This window comes from Ambystoma mexicanum, chromosome 2q (genome assembly GCF_040938575.1).
Source record: "Ambystoma mexicanum isolate Mex_15411 chromosome 2q, UKY_AmexF1_1, whole genome shotgun sequence".
NCBI classification, from domain to species: Eukaryota; Metazoa; Chordata; class Amphibia; order Caudata; family Ambystomatidae; genus Ambystoma; species Ambystoma mexicanum.
The window spans coordinates 793,181,970-793,207,207 of NC_090924.1; the positions used below are offsets into that span (position 1 = coordinate 793,181,970).

The 25,238-nt window shown below is 46.8% G+C and overlaps 1 protein-coding gene across 1 annotated transcript in view; it reads right to left on the reverse strand.

Moving 5' to 3' along the window:
• PITRM1 (pitrilysin metallopeptidase 1) overlaps positions 1–13,482 on the reverse strand; it is a 1,609,076-nt gene extending 1,595,594 nt beyond the window's left edge. The window contains exon 1 of the mRNA XM_069648021.1: positions 13,292–13,482. Coding sequence (XP_069504122.1) covers positions 13,292–13,338 — 47 coding nt within the window. The 5' untranslated portion in view covers positions 13,339–13,482. The remainder of the gene's footprint in view (positions 1–13,291) is intronic.
• Between the last annotated feature and the right edge of the window lie 11,756 nt (positions 13,483–25,238).

Consider the following 25,238-nt stretch of genomic DNA (forward strand, 5'->3'; position numbering starts at 1 on the left):
TGCCACCATGAATTCCTTACACCGCCCTCCCCTTTTTCTATCTGCCCCCTCATCCACAGAACTTCCTGACCAGAGTTCATATCTGCCAACTAGATATGTGCCACCACACATAGTGCTATGGGTCTATAGGAGGCACAATTAGTGGGGTCTTTCCTGGGCTTCAGGATTAGCATAATCATGGCTTCACCGAAGGAGGGAGGGAGCCTTGCTGGAAAGCTTCGTGCCAGACTTTCAACAAGTGCATGGACACTTTAGGACTAAATTCGTTAAAAAATACAGCTGTTAGACCATCCGATACCAGGACCTTTGAGGTGGCTAGCGCTGCAATGGCATTCATTATATCCTTTTCCGTGATTGGGGCATTTAAGAGTATAGGGTGCTCCGATTTAACTTGTGCATTGGTATATCGCATAGGTTTGCTTTGAGTTCCATAGGGAATTGTGTATTCTTCCTAGCATTCAGTGTCTTGCTAGAAGTATGAAACATATACACTGTCACTCAGATCTGACATAAGTGTCCCTTCATTTTTCAATATGGTCGCTATGTTGGTAGGCCCCCGTTCAGAATGCAAAACAAAAGAGGTGATGGCTGGAAGGTTTAGAATTAATCTTAACTACTGGCATTGCTCTGGGCAACCTTCCAGGCCATTGTTCTTTGCCTGCCAAGCCATTACAAAAGGGGAAAGACCATATGCAAATCAGGCTTGGTCCCACCCCAAAAGGGACAGTCTAGCCTGAACGACTAGTTCACATCCCTTCTGCATGAGACCACAAGCATCCACAGACATGTTTTGGTCTCGTTAGGCCTCATCATTGAGGAGTCGCTTGGGTCTCTCGGCCCAGCAGTCACGGGACCCACGTCTGGGCATTCCTGTCCCACTCGTGGTGACTACAGCAAAACAAAAAAGAGGTGATGGCTCTTTCAGAACACAAGAGTAAGGCTAGTAAGCGGCAGGTCTTCCGTCCTCTCCATATTTCGGGTCTGTATCTGGGTAGAAACTAATTTCACCTCCTGATCTGCCAGTGAGCGGAATTGGTCCGGTTGAACTTTTATAGATGGAAGCAGGATGTGTTACGCTCACCTGGCTCCCACAGAGGCGTCGATCTGGACTGGACAGCTGTGGTCTCCACCAATGTGACACGTAGGGCCGAGATGACGGACTGGACTGGCCCACCTAGCTTTGTTTGCTTGGCCTGTAGGAATATTCTTCTGCGAATGGAGAAAGGGAATTAACCACCCGTGGAGTTGAGCGTAAATCCCCCCACCCCGCTGTTCTCCCCACTGATCACCTTTGATGTCCCCTCTTATAGTCTCACCTGATGAGATTGAAAAGATGAGCTCTCCATCCTGCATTGAGCGCAGGGGCGCGTAGATAACCAGTTGCTTCACTGGCTCGAAGGAATTGGTGAGTTCCAGAACAATATTGACTCCGATATTTCCTGCAAGACGCTATAAGTATGTAGTTCGTAAGAGTTCAAATGCCTGACTTTCACTCTTGTCCGATTCCTTGCAGGTTGCAGCTTGACCCTACTGAAGAGTTCCTCGTGGCAACCGGTAATATTCTGGTAAGGATTTGTATTATCCAACACAGTTCGATAAAATAACGTCCATATATAACCTGTTGCTTTCTCCCTTATTCAGGCGCTGAAAGTATGAAGTCTCGGGGAATAATGCCTCCGGCGGTAAAATCAGGTAAGTCTTTTGTGGTGAGGAGGGTTCCCCTTGTTAGTCACTTTGTTTCACCTTGCAGTCCTTTTGTTTCCCCTTAGGGGCCGGGATTCAGCTAGGATGCAGTGGGAGCTGCGCCGACCCGTGAAGAGGAATAGTGCCCCCGGTGGTAAAATCAGGTAAGTCTTTGGGGGGTATTCCTCTGTGTATTCCCTTGGCTCACCTTGCTGTTCTTGTCTTCTCCTTAGGTGCGGGAGTGCGGCGGGAACATGCATGAGGATGCAGTGGAATGTGAAGATGCTGCGAAGGCCGGTGAGTTCAGCGCGGCGCTGCAGCAGGCGAGGCAACACGCATAAAATAACTTCTTTCTTCCAGCTCGAAGGCGTGATGGATCGGGAATTCAGGTAAGGATCAAAGGTATTGCTCTTGTTCTAACCTTTTCTCCCTTTTTCTAGGAGCTCCAAACTCGAGGCGGGCGTGGCAGAAGACTGGATGCAGGCTTGCAGACACGGTGAGCGTTACGCTGCTGGATGCAGAATAATGCGAAGCGTTTGCTGCTCTTCGGGCGTGGTTTAAATAGCCCCCAAAGTAGTCCCAGGTAAGTATTCCTCCCCAGCCCCACCCTAGGTAAAATAGTCCCTTCCAAGCCTCTTTTGGCTTGGAGCTTTTGCAGCATGGTCTGCATCAGGTAAGTTTTAATCTATGAGCCTGGTGCCTATGGCGCCAGGACTGACTCTCCATATGAGCCTGGCGCCATAGGCGCCAGGACTGCACCCAAATAGCCCCTAGCAGGGGTTGTTGGGCTTGCTTGGGGTAACTTGATGCCTGCTTCTGGGATTGCTGGACTGGGTCCCCGGGGGTAGGCATCATGACAGGATGTTATTGCTGGACCTTATCCATTTCAATCTCAAGTTGTCTGATCTCTACCTCGTTCAAACTCCTCCTTATAGCCTTATGGACTCCATTCTCTATGCCTATGCAGCATGAAGATAAACATTGACTGTGTCCCAGATAGTAGATATTTAGGGGGACCAAGCCGATAATAGTTTTTTAAAAAAAAGGTGTTAATAACCAAGTTGATGTCACTTTTAAATGCTACATCCGACAGTGCATGCAATTTAAAATGCCAGAGAAGTTGCTCAATCACATTCTCCTCAAGAAGAAATGTCCACAATAAGCGGGGGTGTTCTGATAGAGTCCTAAGGAGCAGAATACACTCCCAAGACCTATGTAACAGTCCCGTCCCGATTAAAATACATTCAATCCGTGACTGCATTTCATGGACAGAGTAATATGAATATTCCCCATCACTTGGATGGTGTGTCCTCCACAGGTCTAAGAGCTCAAAATCATACATGCCCTTGTGAATTTCCTGTGAATTTCCTGTGCAGACAATGAAAGAGCTCCACCAACTCTGCTGGATATACCTAGGGGGGTACTTAAAATGGTGTTGAAATCTCCAGCCTTTATAAACTAGGTATGAAGATGATTAGCACATTTACTGCTGTTTTTGCTGCCTATGCTCACGTGAGGTGGAGGAGGAGGAGCATTTAACCCTAACACAAGCGCAGAGCGTGGCGGTGAAGTCGAGGCACAAGTGATTATTGGTGGGGGACTGCCAGCCTTTCCAGTCCGTTTTTGCTGTCTATGCTCATGTGAGGTGGAGGAGGAGCATCATTTAACCCCAAAATGAGCGCAGAATGCTGCACTGAGGTGAAGTGGCGGCACAAGTGGTTATTGGTGGTTCGTGGTGGAGCGGCATGCAGGGGGTTACTCCAGTCACCAAGGTCTGCAAGTAAGTCATTGGCCGACCTCCATTGGTAACCCGGGTTTCCTCACCCGTCTGCACTTGGTACTTCCGCATGATAGTGGAGTGCGGAAAACCTGTAACCCGAAAGCGGGAAAGTGAAAGCTGGACTGTTGAAAAACTGTAAGTGAATATATTTGCACTCCCCTCCACTTTTGCCTGCTACTCTACGTCCAGCCAACTGAGTGGCTATTTACTTATTCCGGCAATTGGATAGGGAGGAGTGTGCCAAGCTAGAATCCCTCCCAAGAGCCATGCTACTGGTTGAGAAATGATTTGCTTCCGAAATCTTTCGCTATCCAATGCCTCTGACTGTTTCAAGTTTTAGGTTTATGAGAGTGGGGTTAGGGGGAGACAGACTAAGGCTGCTCCATGAGCCATCGGGCGTTCCCTGTCCACCCCTCTCTGGGTCTCTGGAGGTTTTTCACGAGGACTGGCTGCCGGTGGCCATCTGTAACTGTAGGTGTTGTGGCTGCCTTTGGAGCCGAACAGTCCTTACTAAGCTATCAATCCAGGGTGGCGGTGGCTGTATTTGTCCCGCGGACGGTTCTGGTCCTCTGTCGCCAACAACCCATTACCATTTGTTTCTTATGCACTGGCGCATGCCGGAAGGTCCCACTGTATAGTCACCATTTAGACATTGACGTTTTAGCGGTATGTTTACTCTCTTTAACCAATTTTATAATGGCTCAATTTTACTGTTCTTAGGTGCATTTCCACCATGGTGAAAACAAAAGCAAGGGATGATCGGAGACCGGGGGAGATGACAGAAAGGGCAAAAAAAAAAAAGCAAATTAAAATGGCCCGGGAGCTTGCCAAGATTAAGCCCCATCTTTTGCAACGCTCCCTTGATTCGTATTTGGAAGACATAGCCAGCAAAATAGTGAATTGCATTACTGTTACTGGAAAAGCCACATGGGATGCTATTTCAGGTTCAGGAGGGAATCCCAAAGGTAGCACCACTGAAATAAATAGTTGTATTGAGGGGATGGGGGCCTTAGGGGGCACAGTGGTTCAGGCAATGGCTCTACAGGAGCAGTTGCTTGGGGTGTGTATGCCTCAGGATCCTCTGCACCCTGGTACGGAGGCAGATAAGGAAGTGGAAGGGGAGGGGGTGAGACTAGGGATGGGCGACCGGATGGTGAGTGTTAGAGGTTACAGTTTATCATATTAGAAGTTATTATATTTAGATGTCTATGTATTGATGGGCTTGTGTGTGCAATACAGCTTATTCATAACTTGGTTACTGTTGTCATAATATGTTCACTGACATCGCCTCCTGGAATGTGGAGTCTCAGCATCTGGGAGACTCAACATTCCATTAGGTCAGTTGAGAAGATTTCCCCTGGCTGGGGGTCGTTGCTGTTACTAACTCAATAAAGAGTTAATTATAACTTTGCGCTGTGTGGACCCATCATTATGTGTCTTAACAGTGAGGGGGTGTAGTAACGGATCAATTGGTGAATAGCCATATGGGTGGGAGCCCGAGAGGGAACTGAGTCAGGATCTAAATTCCTCCTCCAGGTTTGGAGGAGGATTAGCTCTGGCTGGAATCACTTCTAGATGTAAAGCTCAAGCCCCTTTAGACCATCCTAGAGCTATTGCAGATGTTTAAGTCTGGGGTAATGAACACACTGGCTATCGTGGATGACTCAATCAGAGTTCTAACAAAAAGAGTGGCAGAAATACGTACGGTGGGGTTGGGGCAAAGCCAAATGGTAAGATACTATTGGGGGGGGTTGAGTCCTGGCCCGGTCACTCAGGTTGGCGGGCTGGTGATGCCGGCAAAGGATAAGGCAGTAACCACACAGTTAAGCTCAGTAACTGTTCATTCAAACTTTACGGGTACTGGGAGGTCCGACTTAAGCTTTAGGACTTTCATAGGGGACACTGGGGCTAACATGGATATAGGAGGGCTAGAGAAGAGCATTTTGAATTTACTGGCTGCAGCAGCCCCTCTTATGGGGATTATCATGGGTGTACCGGGGCTCCCTAAGTGTGGATTTGAATCAACTATTTCACTAATGAATAAAACGACCCATTGGATCAACACCAACCTGATTGGACCGAGCACTGACCCAAGCCTTATATTAATGGCAAGAAGGGTAGGAAGGGTAGGGCAAAAACCCAACTGGATGAAGGGGGACTGCATATTGGTTTCCTTCTTGGATGCAATGATGGTTTGTTATTTGGTCAACTCTAATTTATCCAGAGGCCTAAAACCAAACAGCTACAGTCTCCATAGTAGGCTGGTCTCTCAGGATTTGCTTTACGGTTGTACACAGAGGGTGGCTGATTCAAGGAACCGCTTGAGAAAGTCTGTTAGGAGGGAAGCACTGAGTTACCCCACGCACAGGGTCCTTTGTATCCACCTCCTGGCCACAGATTATCCTTGGGTTGGAGGTCCAAACCCAATTTAGAAAGATTGACCCCACAGAAGGGAGGGGCGCATACTATTGGGGTTGAGCTAGCTAATCAGTATGATGCCACCTCCTGTGAAGATCTGGCCAGGGATATTTCTCTTATGGAAAAGATCACAGAAGCTATACAGGGATCCAGCGTTCTGATAGAGACTGAATGGCTCGGGTTCTTTAATGCTTTTAGTAACATGGAAAGTACGGGTTGAAATTCCCAGAGAACAGTGACTCAGTCCCACTGAATAATTAACTTGGAAAACACAGACTTTAATTCAGAGGAATCGGCCCGTTGCTGACGATCTAGTGCCCGGTCGGGACTGCCGACAACGGATTGAACAGTATAAGTGAAAGCAGCGATCAGAGACTGTGCCTTGAAAGGGGGTGGGGGGAGGAGGGAGGGGAGGGTGTATACGCCAGGGAATTATCTATTATTTTTTGTATAAGGTTTATAGGGACACGAGTCCCTTTCATGTTTGCTCCGAATGTTCTCTTTTGTTTCATAAAACCAATAAAAATAAGTAAAAAAAATAAAAAACAACCTACAATGTCATTCTCCTGCAAGAGACCTGGGCCTTGGAGACCACACTGTTAGATGGCTACACATTGTAGGGGATCTCAGCGAAAAAAATGCTAGAGTAAGATGTTATGGGGGTCTGGCCATTTTTGATTAAAGCGTCCCTAACCTGTAGGTTTAGGGTAGTGGAGACTAACATGGACTACCTACAGGTGCTCTGTATTTTAACCTCTAGGGGGGACCCGATAATCATTTTGAAACTCTATAACAGCCCCCATAAGGCTGAGGCAGAGAGGTTAGCCAAAGTCAAGGTGTTTATTGATGAGTTATTTCTAAACAGGAGAAATCGTAATGAGCAATGCATATGGGGAGGAGATTTTAACCTCAAAATGGGTGTAGGTCTGCCAAAGGATCTGTTGGATCTGGTGGAGGACTGGTCACTGAACATCCCCTTGCCCACAATGAAATATGGACGGGTGTGTGCAAAGGGTCTCCAAATGTGTTTATGGCTCATCGAATGGGGGCTGCGCACAGTAAACAAACACAAAGCACCCGATATACTGGCTAACCTTACCTTCAATAATCACCAAGTTTGGAGGGGTGTGTGGCCAGCAAGCGGGCAATGAGGATGCGATTCCTCGCTGCTCCCAGGCCGCTAGCTAGATCCTGCCTTTATCCTGACAATTCATGTTGTTAAACTCACGAAAATAGCTTCCAAAAGCGGCGGATCCCTTCTGCAACGGGTCGCTGCACTAATCCAGAAGAGGCTGACCTCATATGCCAGACAAGATGGCCGCCAGTACTGAGAGCTAAGAGGAAGGTGCGCATTACGTTAAAGGCTCCACTGAGCCAAGCGCCCCGCAACAGCAACTACCATCACAGCGCTGAGGCCTAAATCAGGAAGACTAAACACTGATCCCAACCCCAAACAACACTGCGAGTAGGCCGCGAGCGCGCCCATGAAAGCAGGCGGACACTGGCATCCCCTGCTCCGATACGAGGTGGAGCAACCCTGCTTGAGGACGACGGAGAGGACCAGCCGACGTTACGATCCTGATCACTGCAGCGACAAGGTGAGCCCCGCTATGGGTCCCCCCCCGATGGGATCTCCAAGTGCCAGCGAGGCTCAGCTCCTACCGGCTGCCCCGGCGGTCGATGGGGCGGTCCCATCTGAGGCTGCGAGAAGCTGCTGTGGGCCCCTGGGAACAACGCGACCCAAGCTAGCAGCCAAACCGAGGAAGGCTGCCTGAAGGCGCTCCGGTTGCAGGAGAGCCAGGCCGACAGCGAAGCGAGCACCGCCTGCGACAAAGAGTGAGCGGGGACAACCAAATCAAACACGTCTCCTACCCAGAGATGGTGCGTAGAAGCTAAACTGCCTACCAACAATGATACGTAGCAGAATTATCCCTAGACCCCAACCGCTCACAGTGGGACCCTGAAAGTGAACGTGACACGTGGATTGCAACATACATTCCACAAAGCAACCGAGAACGGAAGGTAAGCTGCCTATGCTGAAGGCATGGCTGTTATAAGGGGAATGAAAACTGCGCACTGAATCTACAATGCTCCGAGCTCCCAATAAAGTAGTGATGTGGCTGAGAGCTGAGTGTCCAAGGTGAACCCAATAAGGCTAATATCCTGTGAATACATCACCTAGCCGCCATAACACGCAGCAATAAACGTGGTTTACACACTTGAAATCGCTTGTGAGCCCAGACCATTATCAAAGGCGACCACCTGCTGGGAGGCGAGCTTGTACACAACCGGTGCGCCAACCTGACTGGCAGCATGCACTTCAGAAGCTGCAGGGATTTGAGAGAGCAAAACAACATTCTGATATCACCGGCCCGATCAAAGACTACTACTGAGGACAACTGAAACGAGGCAACTGGAGTACTGGCCTGCTTGTCCGTGGCGCGAAGCGGCAACAGGGCCCCTAATCCTGCACTGTACGAGACTAAGACACACATTTGAACTGAGACTAATAGAAACACCTCCTTCCCGAAAGATAGGGTGCCGACCGAGCCAATCCTCAGTCCAACAAAACAAAGGAGGAAGAGGGCATAGGTGATAACGCAGCAGACTTCTGGGAAGAAACCACGAAGTGGACAGTGCATATAAACCGTAAGAGAAACCAAAAGGAGGGAAGAGGTGTTCGAGATTACAACGGCACCTCCCTAGCGAGATAGAAGCCAAGGCTTGTGGCTCTGCCGTCTTCGGAGTACCGCAGCCGGGTGGTCACGGACAGCACCTTTTGGTAATAAACGCTTGACAGTGCACCTGCGAAGGTTGAACAAGTGTCTCTGGTGAACCACTTGACCAGCATCCACAAGATCCTGAACCAACAGCAACAACTGGATGATACATTGCGCCCGAAGCGAGCACCCCACTGACCTAAACAGCTGCACAAACATCGGCTGAGAGTTAAGGGAGCAACTGCAAATCAACACAGGCTTGACCACCATGGGGAAAGACAGGGCAAAGAACGCGGCAATGCAGAGCAAAATGTAGCAGTACACAATCGCTACCCAAGTTCCCCCGCAGGAGCAGGGCAACTCTGGCGATGCACCGCGACCGAAGAATTACAATATATCCCTTAAAGAGAGAGGCAGGAGTGCACAGCTTTTTTTTTACTGATGATTTCCTTTTTTTCTAGTAGTTCATGATCCTGTAGATTCGTTTGTTAGTGGGGTGCAGCCCACTATCTTGTGCCACCGTGTAGGGCACAGAAAGTGAACATGGAGAAAAAAAGACCTAGGCTATTGTGCCTTCGGTGTGGGCCGCACACCCCAAATTCCCACTTCGGGTTAATCGATTACTCTTTGTTTCTTAATCAAGAAGTTTATTAAGAAACAAAGAGTAATCGATTAACCCGAAGTGGGAATTTGGGGTGTGCGGCCCACACCGAAGGCACAGTAGCCTAGGTCTTTTTTCTCAATATATCCCTTAAAGACATCATGAATGCTATCGCCAACTCAAGGACCTCCATGGAAAAAAAGATGGATGGCATAAGTACTGAGGTGTCACTATTGCGCCATGACCTGCAAAAACTCACGGCTCGTACCGGGGAAGCAGAGGGCCGCATATCGGAAACAGAGGACAGCCCGAGGACTGTAAATCACCAAATGACCGGAGCGTTGGCAAGCCTCAAGGCACTGGAAGAACGAGTGGAAGAGGGTGAGGGCAGAGAAAGACCGAACAACATCTGGATCCTTGGATTGGCGGAAAAGTCAGAAGGCCAGAGCATGGAGATATTCCTAGAGCAATGGCTTGCGGTTCTATTCGCTCCCAAGACCCTATCAAAATTCTTCGCAGTTGAACGTGCTCACTGCTTACCAACGGGCAGACAAATACCCGGAGTTCCTCCGCGCACGCTAATTGCAAAGCTCCTGAACTATATGGATCGGGATGCGATACTGCAGATGGCCAGAACTAAGGGCTCCATAACATTTAATGGCTCCAGAATCACCTTTTTCCCCAGACTTCACCAGGGAGGTTCAGAAAGCGAGGCAGTTCTTCGACCCACTCAAGAAACGCCTTCAAGCACTTAACATAAAATACCGACTTCTGTTCCCAGCACAACTGGAAATATACCACAACGGTATGACAGTGCATTTCACGGATCCCAGAGAAGCGTGGAGCTGGGCAGAAAGAAACCGAGAGGGTGACTGGAGGCCGAATCAGAGGCAAGACATCAACAGGAGTCCCCCACGACCAGAGAGAGTACCACCTGAGCGCCCACAACAGGAGATGTAAGCACTGCCAAATGGAGGCAATGACTTCTAGAAGGCATCTCATCCTTTTTTGAAGGGGATACCAAATATTACAGCTAATATACTTTTGTAATATTTGGTATCCCCTTGATTTTGAGGGGTAACACTTAACAACGCACTGCTTGAACTATCCCTTGCATTGGGGAGGTGGGTACATCATAGGCCTTCACTGTGACAGCTTCTGGAAGCCATCTCATCCTTTTTTTGAAGGGGATACCAAACATAATGGCTAATATAGGGTTGTAATATTTGGTATCCCCTTGATGTTGAGGGGTAACATTTAACAAAGCACTGCTTGAACTATCCCTTGCATTGGGGAGGGGAGTACATCATAAGCCTACACTGTGACAGCTTCTGGAAGCCATCTCATCCTTTTTTTGAAGGGGATACCAAATATTACAGCTAATATAGTGTTGTAATATTTGGTATCCCCTTGATTTTGAGGGGTAACATTTAACAATACACTGCTTGAACTATCGCTTGCATTGGGTTGGGGAGGGGAGTACATCATAAGCCTACACTGTGACAGCTTCTGGAAGCCATCTCCTCCTTTTTTTGAAGGGGATACCAAATATTACAGCTTATAGGGTTGTAATATTTGGTATCCCCTTGATTTTGAGAGGTAACATTTAACAGCACACTGCTTGAACTATCCATTGCATTGGGGAGGGGAGTACATCATAATCCTTCACTGTGACAGCTGCTCCTGGAAGCCATCCCATCCTTTTTTTGAAGGGGATACCAAATATAATGCCTAATATAGGGTTGTAGTATTTGGTATCCCCTTGTTTTTGAGGGGTAACATTTAACAACGCTCTGCTTGAACTATCCCTTGAATTGGGCAGGGGAATACATAATTTCTGTGCACTGTGACTCTGGGCCAGCCCAACGGGTGCTCGGGGCACCAACACACAATTAATGTGGCAGGGATCACCCTGATCGTCGTGTTCAAACGACAAGACCGCAGCTGCCTTGGGCTCCCGGACAAGCAGCTGCTCTGCGATCACACAGAGGGCCAGTGGCCTGGAGGTACTTTGTTACACATGCTGGTCTGGGGCACCCAGACTAGCAGTGCCACAGGCCTGTGATCACAAGGGGTAGGCCTGCAGGCCCTACACAATGAGACAGAGTGCCATTACATTTAGTCTACCACCGTGGTATTGCATGTGCATGCAGATGCTCCTTCTTCCAGTCAGGTATGAGGCTGTCATGACACATCCTTAGAGGGGCAATACATGTTCTTAAAATGGAAACACTACATATACTCCCACTATGCTATGAGATGTGTAATACATATGTCAGTCTAATTTATTGTGCGATTTATCTGCGTTTCATGTCAACCCTGTAAAATGAAATATTATTTGTATGTGTTTTACGTGCCTGCCATGACTGCACCGCTACACCACACCCTCTACAGTGAACCCATCTATCGGGTCAATTTCCCTAAGGAGGTAGTATTCCGGAGTATTTCTTCAATTTCCAAGCGTAGTTTGCGTACCCATTTCTATCACTGTTGGCAGCTGTGATTTATTAAGCCACTAATAACCATATAACCCACCAAGTGTTGACAGCTGTAATTTATTAAGCTACAAATAACCATATAACCAACTAAGATTCATTTAACTCAATGCAGTTCAGCTGACTGATCAATTAACAGTGGCGTACCTAGCCAGGGGGTGTGGGGGGGGGGCATGTTGCCACCCCACAGGCTCTTTTTAGAGCCTGACCGGGACTTCGCCAGTGGGCCACCCCTCCTGTGCGGCACCTCAATGAGGGTGCCCAACGAGAAAGTTGTCCCGCTGCCAGGACAATGTGTGCTCAGTAATTCCTGCTCAGCAAAGTAATTGTCCTGGCAGCAGGACACCTTACCCTTTCCGAAACCTCTGGTAGGACAATGTCCCAAGGAGCTCAGGGCAGCAGCAGAGAGGCTCGCAAGTTGCTCTGTGTCAACAGAGCATTTCAATGTGAACCATTAGGCACTTCTGAGAGGGAGGGGGGTACTATTAGCAGGGTCTTTTGTCCCTTTAGAAATGTGCATGGCAGGGAGCGATCAGGTGTGAGAAGGTTGCATAATGCTGCAGGCTTTATGAAATAATGACTATGGCTTTACCCAAGGGGGATTTGTTAGGCTCAGATTAATCTGCATGATGCTATTGTGACTTTGCATGCTGGATGGGGACAATGAAACCAAACCCATCCTCTTATTGCTCAACATATTTCTATAATGATGTATAGTGTAAAGTTAATAATGAAAGGGAAGTTTGTTATGTAATGTGCTTCCAAGGCATTGATATAAATTAAGCATTATTTATGCACATGAAATGCAAAGGGAAACATTAATAAATATCTAAATAAACTAAAACTGGGAAGATAAATTGTCCACATCCCGGTTTCACCATTTAACCACTGTGTGATCCTGGGAATATCATGTAATCAGACTGTGTCTTATCTGCAGCTCTGTAAGTGATTCACTTCAAAGCTTTAATATATCATGCTGTTATTTTTTTTTAAAGCCCGACTTGCCCCATATATAACAGTGCAATTTAGGTATTTAGCACCACAAAATTATTTGCCACTTGGTTTACTTATGACAATTTATTCTAAAGTTAGTTGCATGGCGCCTCCAAGTATCAAAGACTGATGATGCTCCTTGCATGTGCTTTCTGTGAAGTAATGTCTGTTTGTGCAATCCATATGCAAACTAGGAGATGTGCATGTATTTTGCACCAGAGCGCATGGACAGGGCTCTAATAGAGGAGTTCCCTGCATCTGTAATGATTCTGCCGTTTGAGACAACCTGAAATTGCGTGTTCGTTTGAGGGCAAAGTAGCAGAGTTTCACCGTGGCTGTCCCCCCAGCCCCTCTTGCAATGCTGAACACTCCCCTGACTGGACAATATGGAACTCGGGGTTATGCCGGTGTTGTGCAACATTTGGTACCCCATACCGAGACTCGGAACTCCCCTACTTTGGTCTGCGATCTACGAAGACAGCCGAAGACAGGGGATATTGGATCGGTATGGGATACCAAATATTACAGAACACGGGCACAACCTCAAGAAGTGCACGAAGCAGACAGTCTCACAGCTGTCCCTACTTTCGCTGTCACTTACCGTAGAAGCCGCAGCTTCTGCAGCGCTGCTTGACACTGGAGGATCATCGTGAGCTCTGGTGATGCTGGGTGAGGTTCATTCGCCGGTTCTACCTCCCTCGTTCCCAGTGACAGGATCCAGGCTGCACTGAAGGAACACACAGCATAACACCGGCTTCACTTCCACGCTTCCCACGCCTTCCACCATAACCACTCTGCATTGGACAAGGACGTAGTACGCGCCTGTACGATTGGCTGCTTTCTTGGCAGCATGTACACAGTTCTAAAGCAGAACTAGAGTGCTAACATTCTAAACCTGATTACTTCACAAAGTGGACGCCATGCTGGTGGAATAACAGCTGTAGAATTTCCAGCATTTCTAGGATGCGTGCAAAACGCGCAACATGTGTTATTCATAGCTTTTCATTAATATAGAAATAATAAAAACATTTAGTGTGTTTCTTCGGTCAGGTGAATGGTGACTTTATACAATTGGAAAAGGCAAGGAAATAATGCAATTAAAGATTCCCAATTCTGCTCCAGAAAGCGGGAGAAAGGAATTTCCCTATATGATTGCATTGGGGTTTCAATTATTTTAGGCACGAGTAAGAAAAAACTAACATTGTCAATGCCAACAGTTTGGGCTTTTATGCAGGCATAGGATAGGCACGTGACAGGCACTGCCATAGTGGTATTAACTGGTCATTGACGGTAGATGGTCCAAAAGGATACAAGTACTTTGGCATATAATAGCAGTGCCTGGCAGATGCCTAATACTTATTCACAAACGAAAACTGTTGGTTTTGCCAGTGCTTGTTTTTAGCAGGACTTCACTGGACGACATGCAGGCTGCTTAAAAAACGAGTGTCTGAAGGGAGACCTGGTTAAGACATTTTCATTAAACTAGTAGCAGGTTTCCAGCTCCAATTAAGTCATTCCAGGAGGATAGCTCAATGCTTGGACTCAAGATCATGCGGAACAATACAGGTTCGATCCCGGGTCTGTGCTTATAAACCTCTAGGTATTAAGCGTGTTATAAATAACCAATTATAATTACAATTAACTCAGAAGACTGCTTTGAAAAAACAATGGCAGGCACTTTGAGTGCAAAGTTTGTTGGTAAGGCTTGATTAAAGCGAGCAGAAAAGAATCCCACGAGGAGGTGTTTTGGGCGATTTGGGTTAAGAACTGGGTGGGAATGGTAGTAGGGATGTGCATGTCCATGGGGAGTCAATAGGTGGGCAAATAACTAAGCAATACGTACATGCTGTGTGTCCCTCACCATATGCCATTTCTCCCATCTGTACCCTAATGGAATAGTTTCACCTTCTAGGTGGCACCACCTAGTGGCCCAAACTAATGAGTAAAAGTCAAATAGGAGTCATAAAGTTTGCGTGAATTCCGCTTGCCAAAGAAATCTTTCGCTTGCCAAAGAAATCTTTCTCTTGCCAAAGAAACCTTTAAACAATTTCATATCATAAAACTTTATCATATATATTGTAATATAATAAAAAATACAAAGGAGTGAAAAAGAACATAAGGAGACTGGACAGACAGTCAAAAGGGACAGGGAGCCTCTGGATTGGTCGACTAGCTGACATCAGTTTGTTTTCTGTGGTTTGAACTATCGCATTTTCTCAAATTCCATGGATAACATGTAATGTTTGTGATTTTGTTGGCTTTAAATTATTTCTGCTTGGGCTCCCAAATAAAGAGAAATCACAATGGGTGACTCGGTCTTTAATAGAATCCAGAGCTGAAGGGAAACTTAAACTTGTACTGGAGCGGGATGATGACCTGCTGGGATCTGAGTTCCAGAATTAAGAGACGATGTTGGGCCACATTGCGAGTATGGTTTTACTAATACCACCAAACTGACATAAGGTTGCTGTGTTTGACTAATATCGCCAATAGCGCCAAACTACTGTTGCTGTAGTAGGTAACTTCTGAATGTCTGCTTGATTATGAGTTTCAGCTTTCAACATTGGTAAGACCAAAATTATTTAATTGTGGAATGGCGATATACCTCATGCGGTAATACCGCAGGCACCATCACTGCCATTTTTTGTGCATGTAATACTGCTGCACCTAAATAGGTGGCTCGCGTGATTCTGAAGTCACGAACTCATAATGAGACGAATCAGTAAAAAGGGCGCTATTTGAAAATACCTCCTGCTTATTACATCCGAATGAATAATGAGGCCCCACCTGAGATACTTGACATTAGTAACAGTGGCTTTTTACTCGGAGCCCATATATAATTTGCTTAGTTTTTTCGTGCATAGGTTGGGTTCACGAGTATTCCGTTTAAATTGAAGTTGCCTGGCAATTGGGCCTGCAAGCCTTCTTTTTAACGTTAGTGTTCCCTGGGGCCATGTAAATAAGAGTCAAATGTAATCATCTCACATCTGAAACTGAGCAAAAAGCCCGTACCTTTAAAAAAAAAACAAATGAAAACGCAACGTTGGCCCTGTCCACCACAAATAGCAGCAGCGTTTAGATTGTTATGTCTGTAGCCCCCATGGCTCAAGTTGGGTTTCCCGAAGCCTTCGCAATTTCATCTCAATGGACGCCAAGTGTGGGGCGCTGGCGTGCCCGGATTCCGCTCCCTCAGCCACAGCATTGCAAAGCCAAACAAAGGTCAAGACCTGCCTACAGGACATGCATTAAAGACAAAGATGGCGTCTGTTTGCATATGTTCGTACAGTGCCACATTTAATAACAGGGCATAGATGGGGCAGGGGCCTGTCAGTTGCTATAATAGTAAAAATGTAGGATTTCATTTGCCACTAAATGTCAGAGTCCCCTGCTTCTAGGCACTGCCATAATTAAGCAACAATGCTGCAATGGCTAAACCCCCACACTAACGTGAGATGGGGGTTTAGATTCTATTAAAGACAAGGAGGCGATTATTATGCATTACAATCTTTACTCTGAAACCACAGCAGCAAAGAAAAAAAAAACGTTTACAAACAAAAAAGTTGTAAAGCACAGAACTAAATAGAGTTCAATGTTAATGTAAGGGAGCTCCCCAATCCATCATGGAGGACAGGTCATGCCCTGCAGGAGACCAATGAGCAGGGACCCTTCCTTATATAAATCCATTACTCTAATCCCAATTCCTCTTTCTGTAGCTGTCTTGAACCAAACATCCACTGCACAGATCAGATGATAAACGATGAAGGCAAATACAACGAAGCTCTCGTACCACGCACTCCATAACTTGTAACTGCGAGCCACGCTCCTGATCAGAACCTCAACTCGTGGCTGTAAGAACAACAAGCAAGAAGGGTGGGTGGTTGGGAAAAACAACAAACCAAAGAATGTTCTCTCTTGAACCACCTGTGTACATGCATGTCACAATTGTCATATCATATCATACCCAGGGTGGGTGGGATAATAATCGCCTTCTTGTCTTTAATAGAATCTAAACCCCCATCTCACGTTAGTGTGGGGGATTAGCCATTCTACGACAAGACAGTAGGCTCATATTATGCAAGTTCAAAGCCTTGCATCTCATTAGTACAACATGATCCATACAATAGAGCTAATATAATAAAACAATATAATAAAATAATAGGAAAGGAAAAAACATTTTTATTTTTTAAAATGCTTTCATTAAATCAATCAGCTGACCGCAAGAGAATTGCCCAAGACTAGGTTGCTCGAAAACTGTCTTATAAGGCATCGTCAAATCCACTGCAAGAAAAACAGGAAATTGTGCCAATTCCAGCGTTCCTTACAGGCCGTCAAAACCAACTGGTTAAAGAGGGAAAAAACCCTTGAACAAAGTTTTCCTATACTAATAGGTTAGGACAAAACTGATCTGAAATAAACGCCTCTGTTGTCCAATCAAACATTTAAAACACTTAAATTCATACCATCTTTGGGAACCTAGAAAGCAAACCAAAGAAAAATAAGCACCTAGCTCTCCTGGAGATAAAAAAAAGTACCCCATAGGGGTGAAAGTCTTGTAGGTTCCATCCCATGCATAAAAAGAAGATATCGCATTAGAAACAGGCATGTCACATAACAAACCTGGGGAACCAAGAGGGAAAGACAATCTTCAAAGAGGTAAAATGGGAGTAAAAAATAATTTTATAAATTTGTAACAGGACGACTCATCCTAAGCGGAGCTGAAAAGCAATAGACTTAACCCACAATTGTCTTCAGACATATGTGTATACTAAGAAGCAGAATGGAAGAGAGGGGCCCCACCTGAGAAACTAAACCTGTCAAACCGCCAACACGGAGACCTTCAGACCTCCCGAACACTTGAAGAAGAACTCTGCTACCATGACAACAGACAGATATTTACAAACCTGATCCTTAAGAGGCCAAACTTGGCAAGGAGAAAAATGTATCTTACATCCAATCGCTACCATTATAGTGATATCTAAAACCCCCTTTTAGACATGCCCGGTGCTTGAACCTTGTTCCCTCCTCCCTGGTGATAAATCCCCTAGAGGATCAAAAACAAACCGAAGGAGGACACCTAAATTCCAAAGTCTTAACAAGACTAAACTGCAAAGAAGTGATCACTAAACAGTTAAACTCAAGTTGCACACCAGAAGAGGTTTAACCTCTATTTCAGTCAATTTGGAGAGCCTTGAAGCTCACAGCACCCCGAGCTGGCACCTTATTGTAAAAACAAACTCTTGTGAAAACCCAAAGGTCCACCTACCATGCAGGTGACTAGGAGAATCAAGTCATTAACGAAATATAAATATCCCAGCCCTCTGGGAATCTTAGACAGACACCTTCTGATAGTTAATGTAGAGACGCTGGAACGCACCGTGATAGAGGGTCATAATAACTTGGAAGGGAGATTAGTATCACTCCCAGATCCCTCTATCCCACCAAGGGATATTGATCCTTCACAAATGAGGAGAACCTTCCCCCACTTAACCAAGAGAATAACCTTACAACCCAGAAGAAGGCTACCCTGAGGATCACATTAAAACCCCCGCTTTTTACCCCCTTAAGAGAAATAAATACACTCTAGCACCTCTAACCAATCCCCTGACCGTGGACAGGCTCCGCTTAACCTATTGGAATACCAGGAATTAGCGCAAAGGAAAGTAACTGACGGGAGGGAAATGCTCAGTGCGATTCTGCACTGGCCCCGAGTCAGAACTCCTGTACAAGGAAAACCAGCAAACCGTCGGGAGATACTCCAAGAGGTGTATATCATGAAACAATCTCCCCCAGGGATGACGAGCATGGGAATGAGGGGGAAAAGAACTCAGAGAAAATTATCAATGCCTCGTAAATGCAGGTTGTGAAAGAAATCTGGGACCACTGTCCCCTCAACCCTGAGGTCTGAGTCTCTGTATTCGTGTGAGGCTGACTGGCCACTAAGGGAATCAGGGGAAGGAAAAAATTAAGCACATTGTCCATAGCAAAACAGTACTTATACAATACTACGAACCCTCAGGTATACGAGTGGTGCATATCACTCGAATGGTGTGTGGCGTGAGGTGTTCACTTATCGATCTTAGCAGGATAAAAGACTGATTTAGACCTTTCCAAAATTAGGAACCTGTATCAGTAGGGTCAGCACGGATGTGAAAACCAGCACTCTATTCGGTGCACTGTAGAAAATATATATGTCTATATATATACAACGAAAGAGGTTAAGCAACGCTCTTGAGGGTACAGAAGCCTGCTTGAACTCCTCGAGCAGAGGAGAAAGTGCAACACACTGTTAGACTGTTAATTGAACCACAGGCCAAGTTTTGGGAGGAAAACCATGGGGCAGGCGTCATAAAGTTATTACTTGGCAACTCGTTTATCTGATATCATCAAGTGTTTCCCAAACACTTCTTCCAAGTAGAACATGGTTGCTCAACTCCATGCAACAAAACTGAACAGTTACCCTCGAGCTGACCCTGACTCCACCAATAGTCCAATAGAATGATGAATGTCCAAAGGGACAAATAGTAAGGGAAACCCCGTCCCCACTAAAGAGAGCCTCAAGCTCTGCAGACCTCAATAGAGGCATAACGTATCATCTTTTCTTCCTCATGTTGGGAAAAAACACTGCAGCTTAATCAGCACAGGTATTGGGTGGAGCAATTGATATTGGGGAAAGCAAAACCTAAGGAAAGGACTGAGTTGTCCTGAAACTAACTACGGTAAAGGGCAACAGAATTTAACTAAAAGACGAAGGTCAACACCAGTGGCTAGAGAGGAAGGTACAACCCCCCAAATGGGTTTGTTTACAACAACCTCCACACACTCTTTTCTTTAAAGTATTTAATAAATAATATAAAATAAAATATATAAAATATCCAAAGAAGAGGGGTTACGCCCTCAAAGTGGTCCGAACACCCAGCTCTTATAGAAGGTGATACTTACTGAGCCATCTGGGCTACTGACAATTCTGAAAACGCAAATGTGTTCCAGGCAACACTTAAACATATTGTTTAGCAAAAGAGTACACTGAGTAAGTGCACCTCAACTGCTCACCCCAGCAGGGCGTGGCAACCAGCAGTACACAAGGGGGTACCTCGCAATAGAATCCAGGCAAAGCCTGAAACCGAGCAGGATACGGCATGTTTACAGGAAAAACAATGACATCTGCCATATGCAGCACCTAAACAAAGCTGCAGACCTTAAGGGAGGAATACACTGAGCAAGTGCACCTCCAACTGCTCGACCGAGTACGGCGTGATACTCAGCAGTACACGAGGGGGTAACCTCGCATTAGAACTCAGGCAGAGTCTGAAACCGAGCAGGTTATGACACACACCGGTTAAGGTAATTACTAAAGTTGCCGACTTTAAGGGAGGAAAACACTGAGTAAGTGTACCTCAAACTGCTCACCCAAGCAGGGTGTGGAACCAGCAGTATACGAGGGGTCACCTCGCAGAAAACACAGGCAAACCAGCTACCGAACAGGTGACTGACCAAGGAAGATAATGACCACTGCCACAAGCAGCACTTAAACAAAAGAAACTGTCAAGCTTAAGGGAGGTCTACACTGAGCAAGTGTATCTTAAACTGCTCACCCAGGAAGGGTGTAGTAACCAGCAGTACACGAAGTCTGGCAGAACCTGAAACCGAACAGGTTATGGCACCCACAGTGAAGGCAAAACACCCAACTTAATAAATAAGTAAATAAATAAAAAACAGCAGATTGGCAGCATATGAGGCGCTTCAGTAGGCGAACTAGAGTTAATAAAAGTTGAAATATCAATATAACACAAAATAAAATATTACATTTTAAAAATATATAGATATAAATACATATATACATTCATGTAAATACAGATACATAAAATCTATACATCCACATCCACCTGTGAATACTGCCAAAGGCGGACAGCAAACCCAGGACCCTCTGCTTGGTAAACCTGCAACGTTCTCCTTGAGCTATGACTCTTGTGTGCAGAAACAGAAGCCTAACATGGATGCGTTCAACTGTAAAGAGATCCCCAGAACAGGCCTAGCCTGTGTGCACTTAATGTCATATGCGAGCAGCGTATAAATAGACAAAACCCACACACGCGACGCGTGTGAAGTGAATGACACTACAAAGAGCTGCAGTCATTACAGCCGTGACGCGCATCAGTAAGAAGCTGAGCTTCTTTAACAGACCGCGCGCGTCACCAAACACATTAGTGAAATGCGTGCTGACTCCTGCAGCCGCAAAAGAGAACACACTTCCTCTGAGGGAAACAAAGGAATTTCACACGTCCCCAACCACCTGGGAAATGCGCGCTTGCTCCGGGGACTGGGCAGCCGCTTAAAAATAACAACTTCCCTTGAGGGAAAAGAAAATCACGCAACGCCGCCGCCTGATTTTATGAGGCAGGCGAATCATAATGAAAGTGAACACGGTGAGAACGCCGCCCAGGTCAATACGAAAACCAAAACCCTGCAAAAGCGGAACGTTTGCAGCGGAGCCACCACAATGTATCAATGTGACCTTGAGGTCCGCGTTCGAACATGGCACTAAGCCAATTACCAACAGAACATGAAAAAACATGACCTTTCCACCAGCACAGTGTAATAGAAACACCAAACTCTTCAATATAAATAACATAAATAACATTCTAAACTCCATAATTCAACACTAAGGCAAGAACTAGGAGTGACTTAGCTGTGGATTTCAGCAGCAAAGAAAGAGGAATTGGGATTAGAGTAATGGACTTATATAAGGAAGGGTCCCTGCTCATTGGTCTCCTGCAGGGCATGACCTGTCCTCCATGATGGATTGGGGAGCTCCCTTACATTGACATTGAACTCTATTTAGTTCTGTGTTTTACAACTTTTTTGTTTGTAAAAGTTTTTTTTTTCTTTGCTGCTGTGGTTTCAGAGTAAAGATTGTAATGCATAATATGAGCCTCCTGTCTTGTCATAGAATCCTGAGGCATTGTGGTATTAAATCATTCCACCCAAAGAGTGCAGAAGGAGGCACGTGGGTGGGCGCTTTAACCAGTGTTATCGGCTAGCACTGAGGTAAAGCCGAGGTCGCATAATAAGAGAAAGAGACTGTGAACACCTGTTCCTCCCCCCACCCTCAGGGCTATGATGTCATCATAAAACGGCAAGATCACAAAAGCAAATTAAAAACAGTTTAGAAACTAGTGCAATTTTATTAAAGCTTTTGACACTGCACTTTTCTGCAGTAGGGGTAGGAGCCGAATATGGCACGTGCCACTGCATGTCACCACTACAAGTGACACGTGCCACTGAAAGGTGTCACATGCCATGCCCCAAAAAAGGTTTCACGTGTCACGGTAACTCTGTCTCTTCGTTTTTCAAATTATAATCCTCCTTTTTAAAAATAAAAATACGAAGCGCCAATTATAATCCTTCTTTAAAAATAAAGTTGAGAGGTCCCATGGAGGATTCAAACTCAACACCTTATGCTTTGGGGCCTAACACCATTAAACACTATGCCACTACGTCTCACTCCATGTGAGTGTCAAATTCTATCTCTAATGTGAACCGTCGCATGGTTCAATGATGCTCTCTTTTTTATTTTAAGTTACATCTTAAAATAAACTGCATGTGCGATTCTGAAAGTTTGTAGGATAGAAACAATTTACCGAAAGTATTTGCATCTTGTGCTTTTTTTGCATAATACTAAATTTAAATTTAAAAAACAGTTCAACCCAAAACCTATTACTATGTAATGCTTTAAATGTCAAACATGTATTGTGTACATGTTTTCCAAAACAGTATGGACGCAATAGTAAAGTGTGTGTGTCATTAATTTATGCGTTTCACACTTGACTGTACGAACTGTGATAAATACAGAACAACCATATCCTACTGATAATATTTATAACTTATATATCAGAGTATATGCCCGATCATGAAAACATCATTTACAAATGTTGCTAAATCTTCCGATTTAGGGCCCAATTCATATAATCCAGCGCAGAAGCAGAGCAAGTGCCGTGCGCCGAGAAGGAGCGTGTGCCACGCGTGCACCAGCTGTGGTGCAAACTAGCAATTGCGTGGCATGCGTATTCATGGATTTTCCGAGGCATCAGTAGCCGATCCGCAATAAACACCAAGCAGCGCCAGTAACGCCCCCAACACACCCCCTTGCGCAGGCAAAAGCCAGTGAAATGCCCAAAACGGCAGAAGGCCTGCGCCATTCGTGACCCAGCACACAGCCCCCCCATTGTGATCGCGTGAAAAATCAGAGCGTAACCCGCTCGCACCAGCCAAATCGCGTGAAAAGGCCTGTGCGTAACCCGTCCGCGCCCCCAGCCAAATCGCGTACCCCGCTCGCACCAGCCAAATCGCGTGGGAAGGGCCGCGCGTACCCCATCCACACCCCATTGAACTCACATACCCCGCCCACACCAGCCAAATCGCATGGGAAGGGCCGTGCGTACCCCGTCCGCACCCCAGCAAAATCATGTACCCCACTCGCATTAGCAAAATCGCGTGGGAAGGCCCGCGTGTACCCCGTCCGCGCCCCAGGAAATTGCGTACCACACTCGCACCAGCCAAATCACGTGGGAAGGCCCGCATGCACCCCGTGATACACGCAAAACTCCCCTGGAAGCAGTGTGATTGCCCCTTTGTGTCACGTACCCCATTTTCGAGCTCATAGTAGCCTACGTGTTCCTCGCGTATGCATTTTTTGTGTTGCTGGGTGACACAGGGTATTGCAGGATGTTTTTTACTCACACGTGGGCTATTGAGGGGTCGCGTACACGTTGATTTCTGTTTTTGGGGTGCCTGGGCGTTGCGCGACCCGTTATTTTTTCACCAGGGGTCACATAGAGCTTTTCTGGAGCACAGTGGTACGTTTTCCATCACGTACCCTGCCCCCTCACTCCAATTGCCCAGGACAATTGTTGGCTGCACCTCCCATTGTCCCATTGCGCTAGTCCATCAGCGTCAAGACTGGGAGGGCAACAAGTGGTAAGGGAGGCAAAGGTGGGAGACTTGCCAGAGGTGGCCAAGGTGGCCGACGTGGCCAGGGTGGCCAAGCTGGCCAAGGTGGGCGACGTGGCCAGGGTGGCCAAGGTGGTCCACGTGGGAAAGGTGTCCAGGACCATGCAGGGAGAACTATGCCCCCCACCCAACCAGGGCAGGGAGATGCAGCAGCTGCTGACATACCCATGGTCCCGGACAAGCAGTGCCATCTGCTGTCCAGACCAGCCAGGGTGTGGAAGCTGCAGGGGCAACTGCGGCTACCACTACCCAGGCTCAGGGTCAGCCAGCCCGGACTGTAGTGGTCCCGGCACAGGGACAGGGTGACTCAATGGCCGATTTCCATGTCCCGAAGGCCAAGACACGTGCGGTGCATGTTCCAGGCATCGGCACCCGGGGATCTGGAGCAGCGGTGTCATCTGCTGTTCACACTGGCCAGGGTCTGGTAGCTGCAGGGGCAGCTGTAGCAACCGGCACCCTGGCTCAGGGTCACCGAGCCAGGACTGGATTGGTCCCGGCCCAGTGTGACTCAGGGGCCAAGTCCCTTGTCACTAAGGCCAAGACACGTGTGGCGCAGAAGCTGACCTTCTGTAGTTACATTGGTGGCTGATTCCATAGGCCAGTCCACCTGTACTCCAGCCCCTACTGACCAGAGCGGTACAAGCCACTCAGGGTGTGCACCACCTCACAAGAAGCAGAAGCGATGCTCCAGCGGTACAGGTTAAGACCCCAGACACGGCACAGGAGTCCACACGTCGAGAAAGAGGAGTTTCTGTGATGATGAACTGGACATGCTCGTGGACTACATGTTGGAACACGGCTGTGGCATGCTGTTGCAGGCAGGAGCACACATGCACCTGCTCAGCGTATGACCCACTGGCAGTGCCTCGCGGACCATATTAGCGCCTTGGACTATGAGAGGCGCACAGCTGGTGATGTTGTGAAGCGTTGGAATGACCCCCGACACCGAACAAAAGACAAGCTGGCTGCAAAGTTCGCCTCTACTCTGGTGACTGGCAGTGGGTCACCACCAGAGGATGATGAACTCACTGGACATGAGGAGATCGCTAGTGATTTCATTGCAGTGGAGCAGATCCAAGGCGTGGGAGACCTGCCAATGTATGAGGGAATGTCCGGTGAGTGGTGATGCGTGTGTGTACAGGCCATGTGTATGTTGCTTGGGTAATGTGTTATGATTTTCTGCAAGTTCAGGCTACATTGTCATGACTGCCATGTGTGACCCATGTGATGTTGGACTGCATACAAACCATGTGCTGCACACAGAGGCAATCCTCATCACCACACCTGCTCCCTCCTTCCATGACACTCTCTGTCCAGCCTCTCTTGGCCCTATTCTTGCTCCAACCTGTGGTCGCAGATAGCCTGTGATGATCTTCCACTCAACAGTCGCCTTCTATCGTCACATGACTGCCGTCTCTGTGAGGTCACCCTGCAAGTTACTCCTCCTCAGAGGCATTTTTCCTTTCATCTCCATCCCCCAGGAGCTCACTGTCTCCAGAGTACTGGTAATTCCTATGGTGGACTACTGCAATGGGCTTTAC